The 19,535-nt window shown below is 37.0% G+C and overlaps 9 protein-coding genes across 9 annotated transcripts in view; 4 read left to right on the forward strand and 5 right to left on the reverse strand.

Annotated features, from left to right (window-relative positions):
• Window positions 1-76: 76 nt before the first annotated feature.
• Window positions 77-747, forward strand: BATDEDRAFT_28298 (uncharacterized protein; the record flags this gene model as incomplete). Its single annotated transcript, XM_006682551.1, has 3 exons — window positions 77-127; window positions 332-604; window positions 691-747. The coding sequence occupies 3 exons, from the start codon at window positions 77-79 to the stop codon at window positions 745-747; spliced, it is 381 nt and encodes a 126-aa protein (XP_006682614.1).
• A 464-nt stretch (window positions 748-1,211) lies between these two features.
• BATDEDRAFT_28299 (uncharacterized protein) lies at window positions 1,212-1,640 on the forward strand (the record flags this gene model as incomplete). The annotated part of the gene is made up of 2 exons (XM_006682552.1): window positions 1,212-1,274; window positions 1,362-1,640. 2 exons carry the CDS (start codon window positions 1,212-1,214, stop codon window positions 1,638-1,640), a joined length of 342 nt encoding a protein of 113 aa, XP_006682615.1.
• Window positions 1,641-2,478: 838 nt separating this feature from the next.
• On the forward strand, window positions 2,479-6,151 carry BATDEDRAFT_92368 (uncharacterized protein; the record flags this gene model as incomplete). Its single annotated transcript, XM_006682629.1, has 6 exons — window positions 2,479-2,527; window positions 2,635-3,084; window positions 3,183-3,404; window positions 3,489-4,495; window positions 4,577-5,691; window positions 5,815-6,151. The coding sequence occupies 6 exons, from the start codon at window positions 2,479-2,481 to the stop codon at window positions 6,149-6,151; spliced, it is 3,180 nt and encodes a 1,059-aa protein (XP_006682692.1).
• Window positions 6,152-6,174: 23 nt separating this feature from the next.
• On the reverse strand, window positions 6,175-8,289 carry BATDEDRAFT_36218 (uncharacterized protein; the record flags this gene model as incomplete). Its single annotated transcript, XM_006682599.1, has 8 exons — window positions 6,175-6,311; window positions 6,406-6,589; window positions 6,658-6,808; window positions 6,918-7,027; window positions 7,113-7,196; window positions 7,283-7,630; window positions 7,728-7,861; window positions 8,028-8,289. 8 exons carry the CDS (start codon window positions 8,287-8,289, stop codon window positions 6,175-6,177), a joined length of 1,410 nt encoding a protein of 469 aa, XP_006682662.1.
• Window positions 8,290-9,610: 1,321 nt separating this feature from the next.
• On the reverse strand, window positions 9,611-10,384 carry BATDEDRAFT_28302 (uncharacterized protein; the record flags this gene model as incomplete). Its single annotated transcript, XM_006682553.1, has 2 exons — window positions 9,611-9,997; window positions 10,121-10,384. The coding sequence occupies 2 exons, from the start codon at window positions 10,382-10,384 to the stop codon at window positions 9,611-9,613; spliced, it is 651 nt and encodes a 216-aa protein (XP_006682616.1).
• Window positions 10,385-11,732: 1,348 nt separating this feature from the next.
• Window positions 11,733-13,724, reverse strand: BATDEDRAFT_28303 (uncharacterized protein; the record flags this gene model as incomplete). Its single annotated transcript, XM_006682554.1, has 4 exons — window positions 11,733-11,933; window positions 11,994-12,171; window positions 12,733-13,438; window positions 13,535-13,724. 4 exons carry the CDS (start codon window positions 13,722-13,724, stop codon window positions 11,733-11,735), a joined length of 1,275 nt encoding a protein of 424 aa, XP_006682617.1.
• Window positions 13,725-13,939: 215 nt separating this feature from the next.
• BATDEDRAFT_28304 (uncharacterized protein) lies at window positions 13,940-16,552 on the reverse strand (the record flags this gene model as incomplete). The annotated part of the gene is made up of 6 exons (XM_006682555.1): window positions 13,940-14,183; window positions 14,248-14,276; window positions 14,795-14,977; window positions 15,032-15,467; window positions 15,536-16,088; window positions 16,291-16,552. The coding sequence occupies 6 exons, from the start codon at window positions 16,550-16,552 to the stop codon at window positions 13,940-13,942; spliced, it is 1,707 nt and encodes a 568-aa protein (XP_006682618.1).
• Window positions 16,553-17,157: 605 nt separating this feature from the next.
• On the reverse strand, window positions 17,158-18,900 carry BATDEDRAFT_28305 (uncharacterized protein; the record flags this gene model as incomplete). The annotated part of the gene is made up of 4 exons (XM_006682556.1): window positions 17,158-17,423; window positions 17,873-18,081; window positions 18,113-18,476; window positions 18,741-18,900. The coding sequence occupies 4 exons, from the start codon at window positions 18,898-18,900 to the stop codon at window positions 17,158-17,160; spliced, it is 999 nt and encodes a 332-aa protein (XP_006682619.1).
• Window positions 18,901-19,089: 189 nt separating this feature from the next.
• BATDEDRAFT_28306 (uncharacterized protein) overlaps window positions 19,090-19,535 on the forward strand; it is a gene marked incomplete at both ends in the record, with an annotated part of 942 nt that continues 496 nt past the window's right edge. The window contains one exon of the mRNA XM_006682557.1: window positions 19,090-19,415. Within this exon, the coding sequence (XP_006682620.1) occupies window positions 19,090-19,415 (326 nt within the window). The remainder of the gene's footprint in view (window positions 19,416-19,535) is intronic.

Below are 19,535 nucleotides of genomic sequence, written 5' to 3' on the forward strand. Positions count from 1 at the left end.
AATGTTATTTTATTTTTCATACAAAATCTGTTGGTCGAGTGATTTTGACTAGTTGATACAACTGGCCATTGATCAAATGCAATTCTCCGTATTACTGCGACAGACCGCTACTTCGGCCTTTAAAAAGGTGAGTCTACTGTTGGTCGTATTCCTTTGTTTTGTATGTCTTGTCGGTTTGTTGTAACTTTGGTTGCAACTACACTTGATTCTATACGAATACTGGCAATGATGCCTCGAGTCTATGTTTCTGATAAAAGATCCGTCCGATTAGATGGTTCTTGCTTAGTCTTGGATTTTTAAGAATAGCTGCTAACTGTTCTGTTTTGAGTAGACAACTGGTCTTTGCGGGCTTCCAGTGCATCCAAATTCAAAGCCAGAGCTATCGTCGCTGTACAACCGAATCCTTCATTCTCTTCAGCAACTTCCAGAGCAATCTGCTTACAGACAGAGTACTCATAAACTGGTCAGTGAGAGGCTCAATATAGTTGCAACAACCGAGGATATTGCTGCCATTGAACAAAAGATCAATGCAGGACAAATCGAGGAACTTATCTACCAGGCCGAGATGGAGCTGAAACTGATTCCTAGCATAGAAAAATGGAAGGTAGTGTGGTCCAGTATGTTTATGAGTATTGTGCTATGGGTAGATTGATGCCTGACTCGTTTAAACGATCTGTTTGATGAATGTAGGCACACGAGGCTCTCGAGGTCGCCCCACCTTCAGGACAATGGCAATACTTTAAATGAAGCTGTAGCATGATTGTTACATTAATCTTGATCAGCAGCTTCTATAGGCATAATTTGCTGAGTGTTTCAACATTGTTACTGGGATTTACATGTAAACATATTTCCAGCACCTTGTTACTCTATTATTATATCTACAGCTATATTCACGTAAAATGGAATACTTGTATCTCTGCTTCTGTTTTGCTTTGGAATATACAATGGTTAAATATTTGCTTGGCTCTGTTACTACACATTAGCTGATTGTTCAAAATACAATGTCCGTCATATGACGCTCACAAATTATAGTTTTGAGCTGTCACCTCTCTTCATCTGAAATAACTATATATTGCACAATCAAATTTGGTTTGACCATTCCGATATTGCCGATACAACTCTAAAAATTCATATTTGCTGTATTCTAGCATCTCATACGCTCTAGCTCAAGAGAACAATCATTGTATATTTCAAAAATTTAACTTATTTCCATGCCGATCACCAGGAGAGAACCAATCAACTTTGTTGATGAGTTTAGGACACAATATTATCCTGTAAATTATCATTTTATGAAACTGATTGTTTATTATACACTTTATCACTCTTGTTTAGTGGTTTGTTTTATGTGAATATATCTGTAGTTGGCAAGATTAAAGGTTATTTTCCTAGCAAAATATGACTATTTAGTTGCGTCGCCATCAACAGAAAAACTTGACGAACCCAATTATGAGGAAGATGGTTGTGAAACCCCAATTAAACAAAAAAATGACAAGGACAAGAACAAGGACAAGGACATGGTCATGTCTAGCATAGATACACTAGCAGGTGAAACCTCTCCAGATCATTACAAGACCGACGAAAACTCCAAAGATTTTCCATCTTCAATGGCAAGCTATTTTACTATCAATTTTGCCAAATAACCACAACTCGGAATAACAGATTTGCCATACTAACCTTTGAATCTCGATATATTCAAATGATTTTACCAGAACAAGCAGTCTCAAAGCATGAATTTTGTTCATGCAAGGTCGACTCGAACACATCTCCCCATTGCATACAGAACATTGGCAGATCATCTTGTATCTTTAGATGAACTTCGTGTTCGGTCTCGATTAAGTTTGACAGATGCTCGACCAGTATAAAAAGTCATGACCCAAAGTGGTCACCAGGTTTGATGCACTGTTTTTAAAGGCTTACAATAATATTTCTGGTTAGCTAATCTTGATGTCCATCAGACTCATGATTCAAGTTTTGTGAATCTGACCGAGTTCAAAAACTGTATATGCAAATATGGCTTGGAATGAACAAGTTGAATGCGTCTTTTAACGACTGCGTATATGTCCAAGTGGATGAATGCAAGTGTTTAGTGTAGATTTACAAATGTGAAAGATTGCTTGCCATTTGATGGCAGAATATATAGTCTTGGCTACAAGATAAGAGAATTGAAGATGATTTAATGAATATGATGGAATTGAACTTGACAGATTCAAGAGCAATATATGGCTGGTGTTGATTCAGTCAATACTATGCATGTTCACAAGACTACTGATTGATACTCTAATGAATCGTCAAGTATAGCTTGATTATTTTGACAAGGTCAATGATATGTTGATGCACTGATAAATCAAAAACTTCAAGTCTTATTCCATCAAATAGTTTATATTCGTGTATATTTCATTCAAAAGAATCAAAGGTTTGGGCCGATCGATATGGGGATCATTTTTACAAAGTTTCGAGTTGAACCCATCTTTTATTGCCATGAGCAACACTGGGACTATCAGCCCAGTCCTACTCATTGCAGTTGGAGGTATGTTACCCATGCATTCAGTCATACCGATATTTCAAATATATGAATTACAATGCATCAATCATCTTTTTATTACCAGCTGTAATAACCACATTATCGACCTTTAGGTGCATCTTGTTCGGGAAAATCCACCTTCACAAACTGGCTTGCTGAGGTTTTTGAAGCTAGAGTAATTCATCAAGATCAATTCTACAAGGCAGACTGTGATATACCAGTTACCGATGGAGTAGCCAACTGGGATTGTATTGAAGCAATCGATATGCCCAACTTCATTTGTGCTCTTCAAAAAGCGAAATCCGAAACTGGATTCCAAAGCATTTTGGGCAGTAATCGACCCAAAATGAATAGTGCAGAGGTATCAACAGTAGTATATGAGGAGCTACGCTCACTGGCAAACACAACCAAGGGAAAATGCAGGCTTGTATTTGTAGATGGTTTTTTACTCTTTACAGATCCTCAAGTGATTGCCGAATTCGATGCAGGGTTTTTTTTAAAAGCATCCTTCAACACACTTGTGGAACGTAGAAATAGGCGCGAGCCATATATTACTATAGAAGGTAGTCCGATTAATTATATAATACTAAACGACTTTTCTAATGAGTATTGAGTTTTATAAGAAAAGTTGAGCTAACCTTGTAGCTATAAAACCACACAGGCTCATGGGTAGATCCACCAGGTTACTTTGAGGATTTGGTATGGCCAGCATATCTTGAAAATAATCGCATGATTTTAAACGGTACAATTTCTACGCATTGTCCACAGTTTGTAGAGTCCTTATGCTTGCTGGACACCAATGACTCGTCTATCGAAGCCAATCTGACCTCGTCTGTGCAACTCGTGTGTCGTTGGATTCAAAAACGCGTTCATATTCACCAATGTTCGTTGCCATCTTAACTCGACTAGTTCATCCATTTTGTGTATTCTTATTTCTGCCTATTGATTGATATCATGGCTATATTAGTTCGCGACCACTCTCGAAGGATAAAAGTTATTCTAATTTCTTCTGTATTAAGTCTTGTATATCTTTTATACTGGGGGTTTGCTTTAAATGATGAAACCAACCTGCTGTCCAAAGAGTCGTCTCACTTGTTTACCCATATCTTTACAAAACTTTCCATGTACACAGCTAAACCACCTGTTGCTAAAATTCAGCCTGTTGCCACTGTATTGCACAATGTGTCTATTATTGACAACTATGCGTGGCTCCGATGGATTGATGCTGACCCTGATGTTCGTCAATATCTGTTAAAGGAAAATATCTACGCTGAAAAATATCTAGAAACCCTTGTGCCTTTACAAAAAACATTGATTGCAGAGTTGAAGGATGCACCGCAACAACCAGCTCAACGCAACAGGTGTCTTCCACAAGATGAAAATATGACTTCTTTTTGGGAGCATCAATCCTATCTATATTGGATTACTTATGCTGATAATAAGTCACATCCGATATATAAAAGACGCAGTATAAGTTCCTCTTTTGACTGCACATTTCAGAATAATGTTACATCTGAAACTCAGTATCAACCGGAAGAAATGGTTCTTGATTTCAACACCATACTCTCCAAAGATACACAATATTACTACATTGGCGCGTTTGAAGTAAACCCGTTTATGCCAAACTTGGTTGCATACTCTATTGATCTTGCTGGATCTGAGCGATATACTTTGAGAGTTCGTGACATTCACAAAGGAGTCAATCTCGATATTCCAGCAATTGAAAACACGTATTACTCGGTTCGTTGGGCACATGATTCTACTACAGACGCTGCATCACACTGGCTTTATTTTAATACTGTTGATCAACAATATGGAACACCAATGGAGATTCATCGAGTATGTATATGGAACTGCATAGATCAATTTGGGCTCATAATAGGAACTGTTCCAGAGATTGTATATATAGAATCCGACATTTCCTTTACAACAGAACTAGCAAGCTCTACGGATGACTCTCTTATTTTTGTCAAGGTATTTTCATTATTAAACTTTAATTTGCTATAACACAATAAACCTTGGAAATGCAACTACTCATTTGTATGAACTCGCTAGGTTGTAGGCCAGGAAACAACAGAACTCCATCTTATCATAAGCCATTTAAACACATGGAAATTAAAATGCATTTTTCCTCGACAGGCTGGAATAACTTACGAGGCTGATCGTTATGGAGAGGATTTGATCATTCGAACAAATTCCGAAAACAGTCCTAATTTTCGAGTTATTCGAATCGCTCTGCTTACATTTCAAGGGGACAGAACAGAAACCATAACAGTGGATACACTATTATATCATTCAACTTTGCGATTTATTGAAAAAGTAGAAGCATTTACTTCACATATGGTGGTTTGGTTTTGGGAGGACGGACTAAGACAGCTGTGCATTACTGACCTGCAGACTGATCCATACGCGTGCCATCAGATACAATTCCATTTGCATGATCAGCCGAGTACTCAAGTCTATTCATTGCTTCCTGGAACTATTTCAGACATTGAAGCACGGCTGTTCCGTCGTCACGATGCATCGTATTTTTTGTTTACCCAATCTTCATTACTTGAGCCATCCACTGTGTTTTACATTGATTTTTCCAAACCTATGCCAACTTCTATATATCGCTCTTCGGCTCCTAAAATCCAACAAGATCGGTACGTTCAACTACGTCTTTGGATCTCCATACCTCAACCAGGGCAAGCACCGCTTCGAATGCCTCTATCTTTATTTTACCGGAAAGATTCCAACAACATAGAGCCTATTCAGCCACGACCGACACTCTTGTTGGCATATGGTGCATATGGAAGCTTCCATGAAACTGGGTTTTCAGAAGATTTTTTTCCTTTGGTGGATCGTGGAGTATTAATTGCCATCTGTCATCCGCGTGGGGATGGTGATATGGGCTCTCAATGGTACAAAGACGGCAAGTACGAAGCAAAAATCAACACCATGTCAGATACACGTAAATGTATACAAGAGCTTGTAAAGCTGGGATATTCCAAACCAGGCGCAATTGCTTTAAAGGCCCGTAGTGCTGGGGGTTTAATTGCTGGAAGCGCCATCTCATGGATTTGGGAAGACCAAACACCCATGGTAAATGCGATTGTAGCTCAAGTTCCATTTGTAGATCCTATTTTTGATATGTTGGATGAATCTGTTCCTTGGACAGCGTTTGAATGGTATGTTCAAGTATATGCTTGTCCAGCACGCAATTCTATATGCACTTGAATGATCTAGCGTATTAAATCAAGCATGAGCTTCAATCAAAGAGTACTAATCATCACAATTTCCTTGACATATAGGTTTGAATGGGGATCTCCTAAAAACTACACCATTTTTAAAGCCATGATGCAGTATTCTCCATATTTAAATATAAAAAGCGGGAACCATCCTGCAGTTATGGTAACAGCCGGTATGGAGGATCCACGAGTACCGTTTTGGGAGCCTGCCAAGTTTGTGGCAAAGCTCCGGACTTACAAAACCAACGAAATTTCTATCGGGAGCAACTATTTGACTAGTGAAGCAACACCTTTACTTTTTCGTGTTTATTCAACTGGCCATTTTTCATCTATGGATGAGGATGCACGAATTAAAGAACTGACCGAATGGTACTCATTTTTATTGTGCCAAATCCTTTAAACAGCATATATTGCTCAACGGTGTCAGTTATTTGGCTTGAGTGAGTTCTTGTAAAACTCGAGTGCCTTTCGAATGGGATGAATAATCGGTTCCTCCATATTGGGCAAAACTTTGCTAGCAAGCTCAAACAATGGAATCATCACAAACCCAATGAATCCAACTAAATATGACGAAATAAAAATGTTGGCGTATTTTTTAATCTTGGTTAGTAAAAATTGGTATTTCAAACAAGAACTGAGCATAGCCATCTATACCTTGAGCACTAGGTTTGGTAACCTTGTCACGGTCCATGAACGGTGCTGTTGGAAGCCCCTCGAGCTTTTCCTTGTCAGACTGAGCAAAAAACTCTTCCAGGAGATTATCAACCCATGGCTCAGAAATATGCTTTGGACGCACTTCGTTACTGATATCTGAGCATTTCATCAGCATTTGAAAAAGCTACATAGAAATAATCAAATGAATACTCTAGAAATATCAATCAATATGGTTTATCCATCAATACTTACTGCTTGACGATGGTTTCCATCATCGTATGAAAAATTCTCTGCATACCCTTTAAATTTGGACAATATTTCTCCATGTTTAGCCATATCTGTTGCAAGAATGCATTGGATTATAATCTTTCTTGCTTCCTTGTAATCCGAAGCGGAAACATTACTAAATATATTTGATTCAGAATGCAGTAGTATGCTGAAAAGAACAGCTGTTCAAAACAAATTTAGTCTAATCGACTTTTGATAACACTGTCAAAAACAGACAAGTTTACTAACCGGCATGGTGATTCTCTAACGGGGAACTATCATTGTAAGTTGTTGCAAGCTCAGTACATGCATTGACCTGATAAGCATTGTTGAACCCAGGATGATCCAAATCGTGCTATAGTACCTATATCGTTAGCCCCATGAATATAAACAAATATTATAGTTGAACGTTTATCAAAATACTAGAAACAGATTCATACCCCAATTGCAGCAACAATCAAAGAAAGCTTTTCAATCTGTGTAAACTTTTTGTGCACTGATGTAACGTGAAGTAGCGCATACATCTAAATTCCAATGTCAGCAACTGTTAGCCAATTACCCTCATCAAAAACGTAGTCATGTTTGGAAAAAACCACTACAAAATATCCACCATTTGAGTTACGCAAAAACAGTGCTGGAAGTTATGAAACGGATTATGATTGTAAGTGTTTTTGATGACATTGAGAAATGTAAAAAGCTGCTGTTCATTGATCTGAAATGTCGAGATCAATCCAAACTCGGTAAACATATGGGCCATAAGATCGATGAGCTCTTCTTCTTTGAAAATCCATATATCAAACGTGGGTAGCTTCATTTGTTCATACACTTCTTTTGAAATTGTCGATGTTGTCAGTTTGATTGGAAGTTGCATGCTTTGCAAAACTCGAGCGACTCTTCGTGTTGCAGGTTTTGCAAGCGATTTCTCTTTTGTATGCAAGTCGGAGTATCTTTCAATTTGCTGAAATGAATATTGATTGATAGATTATAGAATTAACATTTTGCTATGAGCCAGTTTAAATTCAAAAATAGTATAGAAATATAGATAAATGACATACCTCTACTTTAAACTTTACAGCAGCGATATTATCCTTCATATCATCGACATCATCTGAAATTGTCTGCACTACCTTGACTGACTCTAAAAGATTTTGAGCAGTCTCGGAGGGTTTTGGTATCCCGAGATCCCTGACTTATTAAATGTAATATCAGCTTCCCAATGTAAGTTGTATATTTATACAGGTAGTTTAGGAGTCAAATATGCAAGTTTAAAGGTGAAAACTTTGCCAGCCTCATGGATATTACATATCGTTACATTTGAGAGCGAGCAAGACGGGTATAAAAATATATTAGCTTACCTGAGCTACTAACAAGCCTATATGGGTGAATAGCACTATTGGGTCGGAGATGAGGTCCAATAGGAAGTAATACACCAGCATCTGTATATAACTTGACTACTACTTTGGGTGTAGCTGGGATATTAGCTACAGTTCGCACTGTATCGTGTACTTCTCTAACTGAATAGTACGACGATATTAAAGCGCATAAAACATCGTTCCGCCCATCAACGGTCATGTATACCCTGTTTGGCTCCAGCCCAATTGCTCCCCCCGCTGACATCTTGAGAATTCCCTTGTTAGAAATGTCGTGATTATTGATAAATAAAATGCTTTACCGTCGTATTCATGTAGAATGGACCATTTTTGTATTCATCCTGCAATCCATTTGCTTTTGAATAAACAATGCTTGAATATTGTTATGCTTTTCTATCAGAAATTGACTAATTGTCATTCTCAATTCAATAATATGCAACATACACCATACTATGCCACAAAATCAAACTATAATGTTGAATCTGCCCTAATCCCTCATTTGTTATCACCATACATTGTACAATCAAGTTTGAAACCAAACTCATGTATTGCAACCCAGTATCTGAGTTTGACTGTTTTGATATTATCAACCAAGGTGTAAACTCATATTTGTTGTATCCTAATATCAGACACGTTGGCACTCTAGTTCAAGGAAACAATCCCAAAAATACAATCATTGCATCCATGACAGTCATGCAATGTCAATGCTTGGTTTGGAGGAAAGGAAAGTCGGAGGTTAAAAGATGTCAAGGATATATAATGCACTGGAACAGGAATGCAAACATTTGCTTTGTATTTTTATACAAGAATGAGCATAATGGAGAAAGACCAGTGAACCAAAAAAGTTTACAAAACAATGTTGCTCAGTAAGATCAGCAACAACCAAACATGAGACTGGTTATTGATGTATTTTAATTTATTTGGTATTTGATTTTACGTGAATATGGCAATGAAAATAAAGATACCATATCATGCTGGCATCACCGGCCGCAATAGGCACATAGCTAATGGTCGTCAACATTTTCTTGCACTTGTACGATGAGAAGATTGGCTTGCTGGAATGGTTTCAGGTGTGGTGCTTGATCATCTTGCACTCAGCCTGGAATTTGGAGCTAAAATTCTTAGTACGATCTGCTAGATGACGGTTCAATAACATTCAGTTTATCGTGTCTGTGAGCCAAAAATAATAATATACTTTTAATGATTTTAAATAACTTTTTTAATTCCATGGGTTGAATTTAGAATTCTTCCATAAACTGTTGTTACATTTAATCAGATTCAATAACCAATTATTTGTATTTGCTTAAAAATGATGATTGTCAACTAGTAAAAAAGTAGTATATATAGGGCACCGAATGATACCAGTTTTTTTAACTGGTGCTTTCCATTGAATTTGGTTATAAGTTGTTCAAATCGGTATATGAGTTGGAAGAACACGAATGGTCAAAAATATCCAAGGATTATGTTTTTACTTTATGGTTTGGATAATTGGTAGTTTTCTGTGAAACAGTAAAACCGACAGTGTCATTTACGGAGATCGTAACGTAAAAGTATCCATTCTATTCAAATTAAAGTTTTTTATCTGCGTCTGGACTACCCCCGGAAACACCCCCTTCATTCTTTACAATCAAGTATGAAGCATCAGACACGACGTTTGACTTTTCTGCAATTCTTTGATACCCTGGTCCCAAGTGACTAACTTCAATCGGAAGAATGACTTCTTTGAAATGGCCATCGAAAAGAACTGGTAAAACCGAATGCAGTTTTGGATTTACGGCGTTATTCAACTCTTCAAGAATATTCCATTCATCAGTAGTATAGAAATCATTCAGTCGCTTGTATCTGTTCTTGAACTGTGGTTTTGGTTCTGGGTTTGCTTCGTAAGCTTTCTCAAATACATCGTCAATAGTAACACAGCGTTTTCCTTTAGATTTACAGCCAGGAATAGGATAAATCTTATCCAATTCAACAGCAATAGTCGTCAAGTAAGAGCGACTGGAGTGAACTGCTTTGCTGTGTTTATAGTCCTGGTGTCTTGTAATACTAATTGCAGGTTTTTCAGCTGCTTCCACTTAAACCTCTACTGGCTCCACCACAGCAACAAGAGGCATTTTCTTTTCATCGAGTTGGTTAATAGAATCCATAGCACTGATTTTAGTAGTTCCATCAGCTTCAAAGAGAACGAGTTCAGCAACGTCGTATTGTTTGAGTACTCGGGGAAAAGTGGTTGTTTTAATGGCACTAAGGAAATCATAGACACTTTTACAGCTTTCTGCAGAGACTCGTGCTGGTTGATAGGTTTTGCTGCCCAGCTTTAGTTGAACGAAATGCTTTTGTGTCATTATTTTTTGTAAAAAAAAGAAAGAAAAAATTGTTGACAAAACAATGATATACGTTTTGCTACTACAGCAGAACAAGTTCTATGTTGGATATTCGGAAAGGCCGGTTGGTGAAAGATTCATAAAACATTTCAACTATCAAGGTTCTAAATGGACTACTTTGCACAGGCCTGTGCAAGTGCTCCAGGTGAAACCAGGTGGAATTGCAGAAGAAAACAAAATGACACTAAGAATGATGAATAAATATGGATGGTGGAATGTTAGACGAGACAGTTGGTGCCAAGTTGATATACAATGATGACCCCCAACACTTTTGGAATGGCAGCGTCTTAAACTACCTACAACTTTACGACGAAATCAACCTCTGCCAGGAAATTCCAACCGAAATATCAGGAATGCATGTTCTAAATGCGGCAGAGACTCTCATTTTGTGAGCAATTGTTTTTCAAGAACTAATTCTAATGGCGAAGGCTTAGAATCATCCGACTCTGAACCAGAATCTTCTTTATCGGATGCTTGCTTCCATTGTGGACGTGACACTCACTTTGCCAGAGATTGTTACGCAAGAACAGACATCAATGGCTTTTCTTTGTGATTGACTATTCAATATATTCTGATTATGAAATTCTTTTATTTAAAAAGATTCGTCTTCAACCATTTGCAGCACTTCTGGGTGTGAGATTTCGTAAACTACTCTTGATAGCTCGGCAAAGACAGAGTGCAGCTCATCAATCATTTCCAATCTGGCTTGGGCACGTTGTCTTGACTGATTCCATTGTTGATTAAGAGCATTTTTAGTTTGTTCATCATTTGATGCTCAAATGATTGTTTTTCAAAACGTTGCCTTTCTTCAAATTGGACACTTTGATTCATAGAATGAAATCCTGGCTTGTTGTTAGGATGATTGCTGGGTGAAAATCCTTTTTGAGCTCGCTGTTTCTGTCTGTCACAAATCAGTTGAACGTGTTGAGAGGCTTCTAGGCATTCAGTCTAAATATTGATATATTGAGATCCTATAGCTATGAGTTTTTGTAAAGTTTGTTTCTTTGGGGCTTCTGAGCACTTCCTCTTGAAATTCCATTTGTTTTTTCTTTCCTTGCCAAAAGCACCAGAGCAAACGGTTCAAAGAATATTTATATTGGAATGACTACAAGAAGCTCATATGTACGATGGGGTGAACACATCAGAAATGTTCAAAAAAGAAACAAATCGTCTTGAGTTGGGAAAAACACGCACTTTAAACGTATATTTTCAAAATTCAAATATAATAAATTTCATGTTCATTCCTGTTTAATTTTATTATGATTGAATTTTGAAAATGCTCTATTTCAAGCGTTAGCTATGATATTTTTTAGCCCATCTTTGACATTTTGTACTTTTGTAATCGTCCTCTTTCGATATCTGAATTATTAGCGTAGTTATTGCAATATCTCAGTCGTTTGGACTCCTTGTTTTGAGAATAGTAATTTCTATACCATTTCTTCAATTGTTCTTGTTGTTGTTCCGAATACAAATCCCAATTCTTGGCGCATTGTAGATAGTCTTTGTAATTCTTGATTGAATCGATAAATGCCATTTACTATTACTCTAGAAAATAAGTTTCTTGAAAAACCTTGCGTCTTTTGTTTTTAGGTTCCGGAATTCTTTCCAATTCTTCCAATTCTCTTTTATTACGTCTTTCCTTGTTTGACATTGGTCGTTCTCGTTCTACTGGTTCATTTGTAAATACATCCAATGCTTCAATCTCTTTCAGTTGATAATATTTAAAAGTCTTTTTCAATTCTTGGCCACTATTATCAACAAGTGAATATGAATATCCGTTTCCATTCACAACATTGTATATTGATTTACTGCATTTTGGTTCATATCCTTTGGTGAACGCTCCCTTTTCTATCAAGATGCGGACTTTGTTACCAACCTCGATTTGATTGTTCCAGCCCTTGGATTTGTTTGATACCTTGATTCCGGAGTATCATTAATAACGCGATGATGCGTATGATTGTAATTGTATACGATATCTTCCAAAACATCAATGTACCTGTTTGTCTTTCTTGATTCCTGATATTTGCTAATGATACTTTTCAATGAGTAGTAGTATGTATAGAGCACCGAATGATACCAGTTTTTTTGGCGAGAGTCTCCGCTGAAATTTGATGAGATTTCGTCTACTAGAATGTTGACAGAAATATGGCAATTAGAATTCTAATTAGAGTCTGAATTGAGCTTTTACAATCTAGTCAGAAACTAACCGCCAGAAAGTGTTGGAGACTTTCTTTACCGGTAGATGAACTGTTTCTCCTTGTTCATTAGAGATTAAATTTCAAGCAAATAAAGTGTTTATTATGACATACTACTTTTCAATCTTGGCCTTTTTGTTTTGAATCAGAAACTTTGGCCCAAAGCATTCTCTGAGTTGGGTAAGCGAGTCAGCAGTCATAGTGTCGGTCAAATCCTCGCTGGACGCACGGGGAGAGACAGACTTGATGGCAGTCATAAACCAAGTGAACCAGCGAAGGATTTCAGAGAGAGATGTGCTTGTCTTGTATGTTCTGTCATTTCCAAGTTCCAACATCTTCTTGGTGGAAGCATACACCACCCCGTCAGTATCAATCGCAAAGAAGCGAAAGTCCGTCCCATTGGTGAGGACAGCAAGCACTGGAGTGTTCTTTCCAGCAGCCAATCGCTTTTTCAGTAGGCATCCGGCTTCGCAGAGAATTTGAGGTACTGCGCTATCGGGCCATTCTTTCTTTGCCCCCACCACCAAAAGAAAAGAGTCCATAGTATCGACGGTTTTGGTATCTGAAGACCCAAACATATAGTCTACATCTCCTGTGTAACCGAATTCCTTCCCTTCCCAATCATTCTTGACTTCGCAAAACCCCATCAGGTTGTCATTCGCTTCAGACGTTAAGACTTCTGTTAGGATAGCATCGATGACGATTCGGCAGGCCTTCTCGTTGTATAGCGCCCACGCCTTGTCCACCTTGTCCAAAGTTTCACAGAGCCAAGGAGTAACAGCAACTGCAGGAATATCATCGGGGATGTGCAGGGTTGGTGCTCTCAATTTCAGTCAATGTTCAAATTGAGCCCATCAGGTCTTTTGCAGTCTTTGAGAGTAGCAGCCGAGAATGGAACAGAAGGCTTGAAACCAACAAGGGTTTTGATGGCTTTCTTTTGCTTGTCTGAGAGTTGGTTCTTTTCCTCGTCGGTGAGTTGGTTGAGTTTGCTGAACAGTTCGTCCATTTTTTGTTTTTTTGGGGGAAAAATGGCAAGAAAAAAAGGCAAGAAAAATTAGCTTTTTAGACCTCCGATCACTTTGCCAGCCAGAGACTATGGATTTCATTATGACTGAATATTCAATCTTTCCCTTTCGGCTTCTGTATTTGAGGCATAGTAGTCTCTGTAACGTTTTCGTTCAGCTTCCTTGTTATGAGAATAATATTCACGATACCATTTCCTTAATTGGTCTTGTTCTTGAGATGAATAAACATCCCAATTCTTGATGTATTGTAAGTAGTCCTTGTAATTTCTAATTGAGCTAATGGGTGTCATTTATTGTTACTTTAGAAAATAAGTTGCTCCAAATTTCTTTGTCTTTTTATTGGTTGGGCCTTGAACTCTTGCCAGTTCTTGTAATTCTCTCTTGTTGCGACGCTCCTTGTTTGTCATTGTCGGCTCTCTGTGTCTCGGTTCAATCAAAAAGGTCTCCGTTACTTCAACTCTCTTGAGTTCATAATATTTGTAAGACTTTCCAAGAACATTGCCGTTATCATCTGAAATTGAGAAAGAGTATCCGTTCCCACTGACAACCGTATAAATGGCGCTGCTGTAATTTGGCTCATATCCTTTCCTGAAAGTTTGCTTACCTTTGAGTATCCGAACACGATCTCCAACTCTAATTGAATGCTTGGTAATTTTTACTTTCATTGACCCATTTAATGGATTCTTTAGATGCATTGATTCAGGAATATCATTTACACCACGGTGATAAGTGTTGTTGTAGTTGAATACAATGTCTTCCAAGACATCAATGTATCTATTTGATTTCCGCGACTCTTGATAACGAGCAATGATATTCTCCAATGTTCTGTTGAATCGTTCAATCAATCCTTGTCTATTGTGGTCACCCACATTCACAGTGATGTGACGAACACCTTTTGCTTGCAGTAAGCTTTGGAAGTTGTTGTTTAAAAACTCTATGCCATTATCGCTTTGAATCAGAATAGGCTTTTGCACGTCAAGTATCACTCTCATTGCATCTGTAGTATCTGATTTCTTTTTCATCGCCACCACAAATAATTTCCTACTAAATACATCTATTGCGCACAAGAGATACTTGTATCCAGCATTCCACCTTGCATATTTAGACAAGTCAATCAAATCCACCTGCCATTGGTCATTGACTGAATAAACAGTTATGGGACTGAGTGCTGGCTTTCTTTGTGATTCTTGATGAAGTTGGTGAACTTCTTGCTGGTCGAGAAACTTTATGGTTTGTGAGATTGGAAGCTGTTTGTCCAGCTTCAGGTATAATTTCCGGGCTGAAATGAAGCCAGTCTTGGGACTGTAATACAATTTGTAAAGCTTATCCATAACCTAAAATAAGAAATTAAGTTTTTACAATTCAGCTGAAAGTGTTTCAAAACCTACTCGGAGTCGTTTATCATTAAACAATTTCATTCCTGTTTTTGTTGGAGAATACGTGTTCATCTGGTTGTTGTTGGCTCTGAAGCCACTATTACGAAATCCTTGGTTAGCATTTCCATTCAAGGCACTCAGATACTTGTATTTTGTAATTTCATTTTGCCTTTTGTTGATTCCCTTTGAACTAAACTTTTTCTCGTCATAATAGTACATTTTACTGGCCAATGATATAATGCAATCTCCTTCATATTCCAACTTGAACAGCCCAGGTGTCCTACTGTCGTATAACTTGTTCTCTAGAGTATCATCTCTTTCCAGCCAGACTTGCCTTTTCTGTTTGAACTCATCTAATAGATGTGGTTTCACTACGTCTTGTAACGAACTCCCAGAAATGGCAAAATATGCCGAATCCGTGTCCATCATACAATACTGAAAGTCACTTCTATCAATGTAATAATCCACAAAGTCGTAGTAAAACTGCAGCATTCGTAACTTTGCCAGTTGGTACACTTGGAAGCCAATCTGTATGGCAAGCTCTGTTTGAATGCCGTCTTTTTGAACCGAAATTCAAATCCATCAACAAGGTCTTGATGACCAATGTAATCTTTTACCCTTCTGACATTTTTGTTGTAGTTATTAGGACCAACAATCTTTACTGTCTCGTGCTTCAAGAAATCTGTAATGCATTTGCCATAGGAAGACTTTTCCATCAGCTTCATCATTTCTCCACGTAGTTTATAATCAGGACTTGTATCTCCGGCTCTCCTTTCATTAGATACTTGTTGATCAAACGACTTGAAATGTGCTTTACGTTCATATCTTACAGCAAAAGTAATATTTGAAACAACCAATCCATGCTCAAGATACCATTTCAGCAGTTTAGTAGCAAACATCATCGTCTCACCAAACATACTTTCAACTAATCTGTTACTTTTGTAATCTGGTTTGGCATGTGCCTGTGTGTCAAAGCTTAAATCATTGCATGTAATCTCAACATCCTTGAAAATAAGAGGCATTCCAGCAAAGTATTCCTTTAAATGTTCAGGAACAGCAATATCGCATTCTATCATTCCAAAGAACGTGTTATCCAAGACATCTTTCAGACTATCGGGATAAACTTGAACTACTTGGTGCTCACCACACGGCATATCTTGACTTATCGCCCACAGATATAAAGCATTGGTATCATATCCAAGTATTCCCTGACAAGGCTTTCCTTTTCTAATTCTGGTCGTCTTTTTCTTGATAATGATGAAATACGATACTTGGACCACCAACCAGATTATCTTTGTATTTGTGGTACAATTCGTCATTCCCTTTGAATAACTGAAACTTGCAGTCTTTGCTTTTTGTGTGCCAGAGATATTTAAGAGTGAGTCTAGGAACAAAGATGCCGTTTTTGTGGATATCAAGATTCAACGACTGAAAGAAATTACCCAGTTTCTTTGTCGCTTCTACGCCTGGCTTCACATCCAAATTGTTGTAGTCGCTCAGCAAATCGTACAGGTTGGTGTGAGTGAATACCATTTCATTATAATCGTTTGATGAAACTGATTATCCCTTTAGATTGTTGTAAAACCACTTTTTGGATGGAATATGTGAGTGTTTTAAGAACTTGAATGATATCAGAATATTGTGTCAACTCTGGATGTTCATCAATGTATTTCGATAAATTCCGAGTTATTTTATGTGGAAATATTCCCATTTGTGATTGTGTGTCAAACGTTTTCAAGAACTTGTCAAATAAAGTATTTGGTGGTTGAAAAGCAAGAATGTCTTTAAAAGCAAACGATCCATTTGATATCATTCGGTATTTGTTACATTTGATAATGTCATTCACTTGTCCGTTTTCAGGTGAATGAAACTCACAACCCCAAATTGATCTTGTGGTATATCCCATTTGTTTGAGAGCTGATTCCTTGTTTGCTGTTTTTTCATACAATATGTTCATCGTATCTCCAGTTAAAGGATTGATATCTTGTAATTTGTGACACTTTCTGCATCAGTGGAAAAAGTATCCCAGAAAGTCATAGATTGTGTTTGATTCTTCATCGTAGCCATCAACATTGTATCGTTCAATCTTTTCGCATTGTTCAATATTACGATCTAATTCTCCTTCAATTGAATTAATCTCAAAGCTTTTCGCATTTGGATACATTTCCATGTTTTTTAGAGTGTTTCAAGACTTGTGGAGGGTATTTCTTGATGATGTCGATGTCATATGATGAGCTATTGAAGCCATAAATAGCCAGAACACCAAGCCATTCTAGTAATTGTAATCTTAATCGTTTCTGAACCTTTGCATCGTCCAAATTGGCCATTATTCCAAAGAACCGAGAATACTTTGAATACAACAATTGCAGATATTTGTGTCGTATTTGATCCATTTTTGTCATTACTATATCCAATTCATCCCAGTTGTACCTTCAACTGGGATGAATTGAGCCTTGTTTTCTTCACTTCCAATGAAACTTGTGCTCAAAAGTTTGTGTGTTTCAATGAATGAGCTTCAAGTTGGTCGTAGATTGACTGATTTCAACCAAGTTTCAAAATCAAAGTAGATGAAATATGGATAGAATCTCATTTCTTTCGGTATATTAATTCCATTCAATTCAAGATGCTCAAATACATTCAACTTTGGTTGATAATTTCCATTTTCAAATATTATCTTTGGTTTTGCAAACAACTGAGTGTCGTTTTATCTTTTTGAATTCACTAAAGGATGAATGGCATCTGGACATTGAAACACTGGTTAACTGAGACAAGTTAATAATAAAAGAGAAATGATGGAATTTATGGCTTATATCAGAGTATATATTCAAATTAATAACCTCCTGTATTCTTTACCTGAATGTCGTTCCATAACCGCTTTCTTTCCATTGAATCGGTATATGTTGACATTTACAAAGAAATGGCTTTCAATCTCTTTCAATTCTTGAATATCAAGTTTGGGATAACACTTCTTTACGTTGGTTTTGTAATAATCCTTGTAAAGATCTTTTGCTTTCTTTGATAATCTGTCTAATCTGATTTCTGGATACTTATAACGAGCAAAACTACCAAAAACAAAGGTTATTTGTGACATACTGGAATGAAACAATACTCTTGCTATTCTTGATGAAATCAGGTAGAATTACAGATGCGCCTATTGATACCTCTGGAATGGGTGTTGTTAAAAGTACATATTCGTAGATATTTTCAATACTCCATTTGGAGTTTGAACACTTCAATTTTTCCAGTATATCATCACCATCCAATTGGTTTAGTACCGTATCAATAGTGGAATTAACTAGTGGTGAATCATTGATATTAAAGCAGGTATTATCAGAGGGATAAAACTGAACTCTATCATCAGTTTCAATGTTCCTCAGTACATATCCGAATTGAATATCGAACCAATATCTTAATGCTTGCTTTTTGTGATTCTCTTTGATGGTAAACTTCAATTCATCTAAAGTTGTAAACAAGTGTCTCGACCAATGAATTGGTTTTGATTTTGGTCAGAACGAATATTTCTTGATATGATATTGTGAAAACGACCGTTGTTCTTGTCCAGCTCTCTTTCTGTTTGTTTTGTAGCTGTAAAAGTTGGTGGTAGGCTTTAGCATCGTCCATTCCACTGGAAACCCCTTGAATGTGCTTTCTGAATCTTAGTTTAACCTTTCTAGCCCGTCCGACATCCAGATTTGTAATTGAACTAATCAATTGTTTGTACTAGTTTTCTCTTTCGTCTTGTATTTAATAGCAAATCGATATCTCTCGATACCATTTACTTCAAAAAGAACCTTGTACAGACCAACTGTGCTGTCATTTCCTTTAATCAACACTGCATTTCCATTCAAATGAATTTGGGTTTCTTCCAATATGTTTGACATTTCTGATGAACTTGTTTATCATTTGAAAAGAAATTAAATATTCAATTTTATCTTGGATTAAACTTATCAACTATCTATGATAGTGGCTGTGATTGAATATTGCATCTTTTATTTTCTAGACTAGATTTAAACAATATGTTGAATTTACCTTGCTCAAATCCGAGATCAAAGTACATCAACAATTTACTAATGGACACCATTTATCTCGATCCAAGAAATAATCATATCTATCAAGTTGTTGAAAAGCGTGTCAACAATTCGCTGTTGAAAGTAGCGTATAATTACGTTGGAAATGAAGAAGCGGTTGTGTTAGATGATGTTCCAGATTCCATGTTTAGACTAGAAAACCCAATCGAGGTTAATCCATCGAAACTATTAAAAGGCAGAATATTGTCTTTGGAAAACAATACCAGTCTATTATGCGGCATCAACATAAATCACTATAAAAGGATTAAAGAAATGATAGGCGATAGTTGCTATGAAACAAACGATACCATTTATTCATTACATTATGGGTTAGTTGTTTTTTTCAAAAAGCATTATCCAACTTGTGACAATGCGAAGGTTAATCTAGAAATGATGGGTTATCGAATCTTTGCAAACATAACGATGCTGCCAAGAGTCATCGAGAAACA

This window comes from Batrachochytrium dendrobatidis, assembly GCF_000203795.2.
Source record: "Batrachochytrium dendrobatidis JAM81 unplaced genomic scaffold BATDEscaffold_17, whole genome shotgun sequence".
In the NCBI taxonomy this organism is placed as follows: domain Eukaryota; kingdom Fungi; phylum Chytridiomycota; class Chytridiomycetes; order Rhizophydiales; genus Batrachochytrium; species Batrachochytrium dendrobatidis.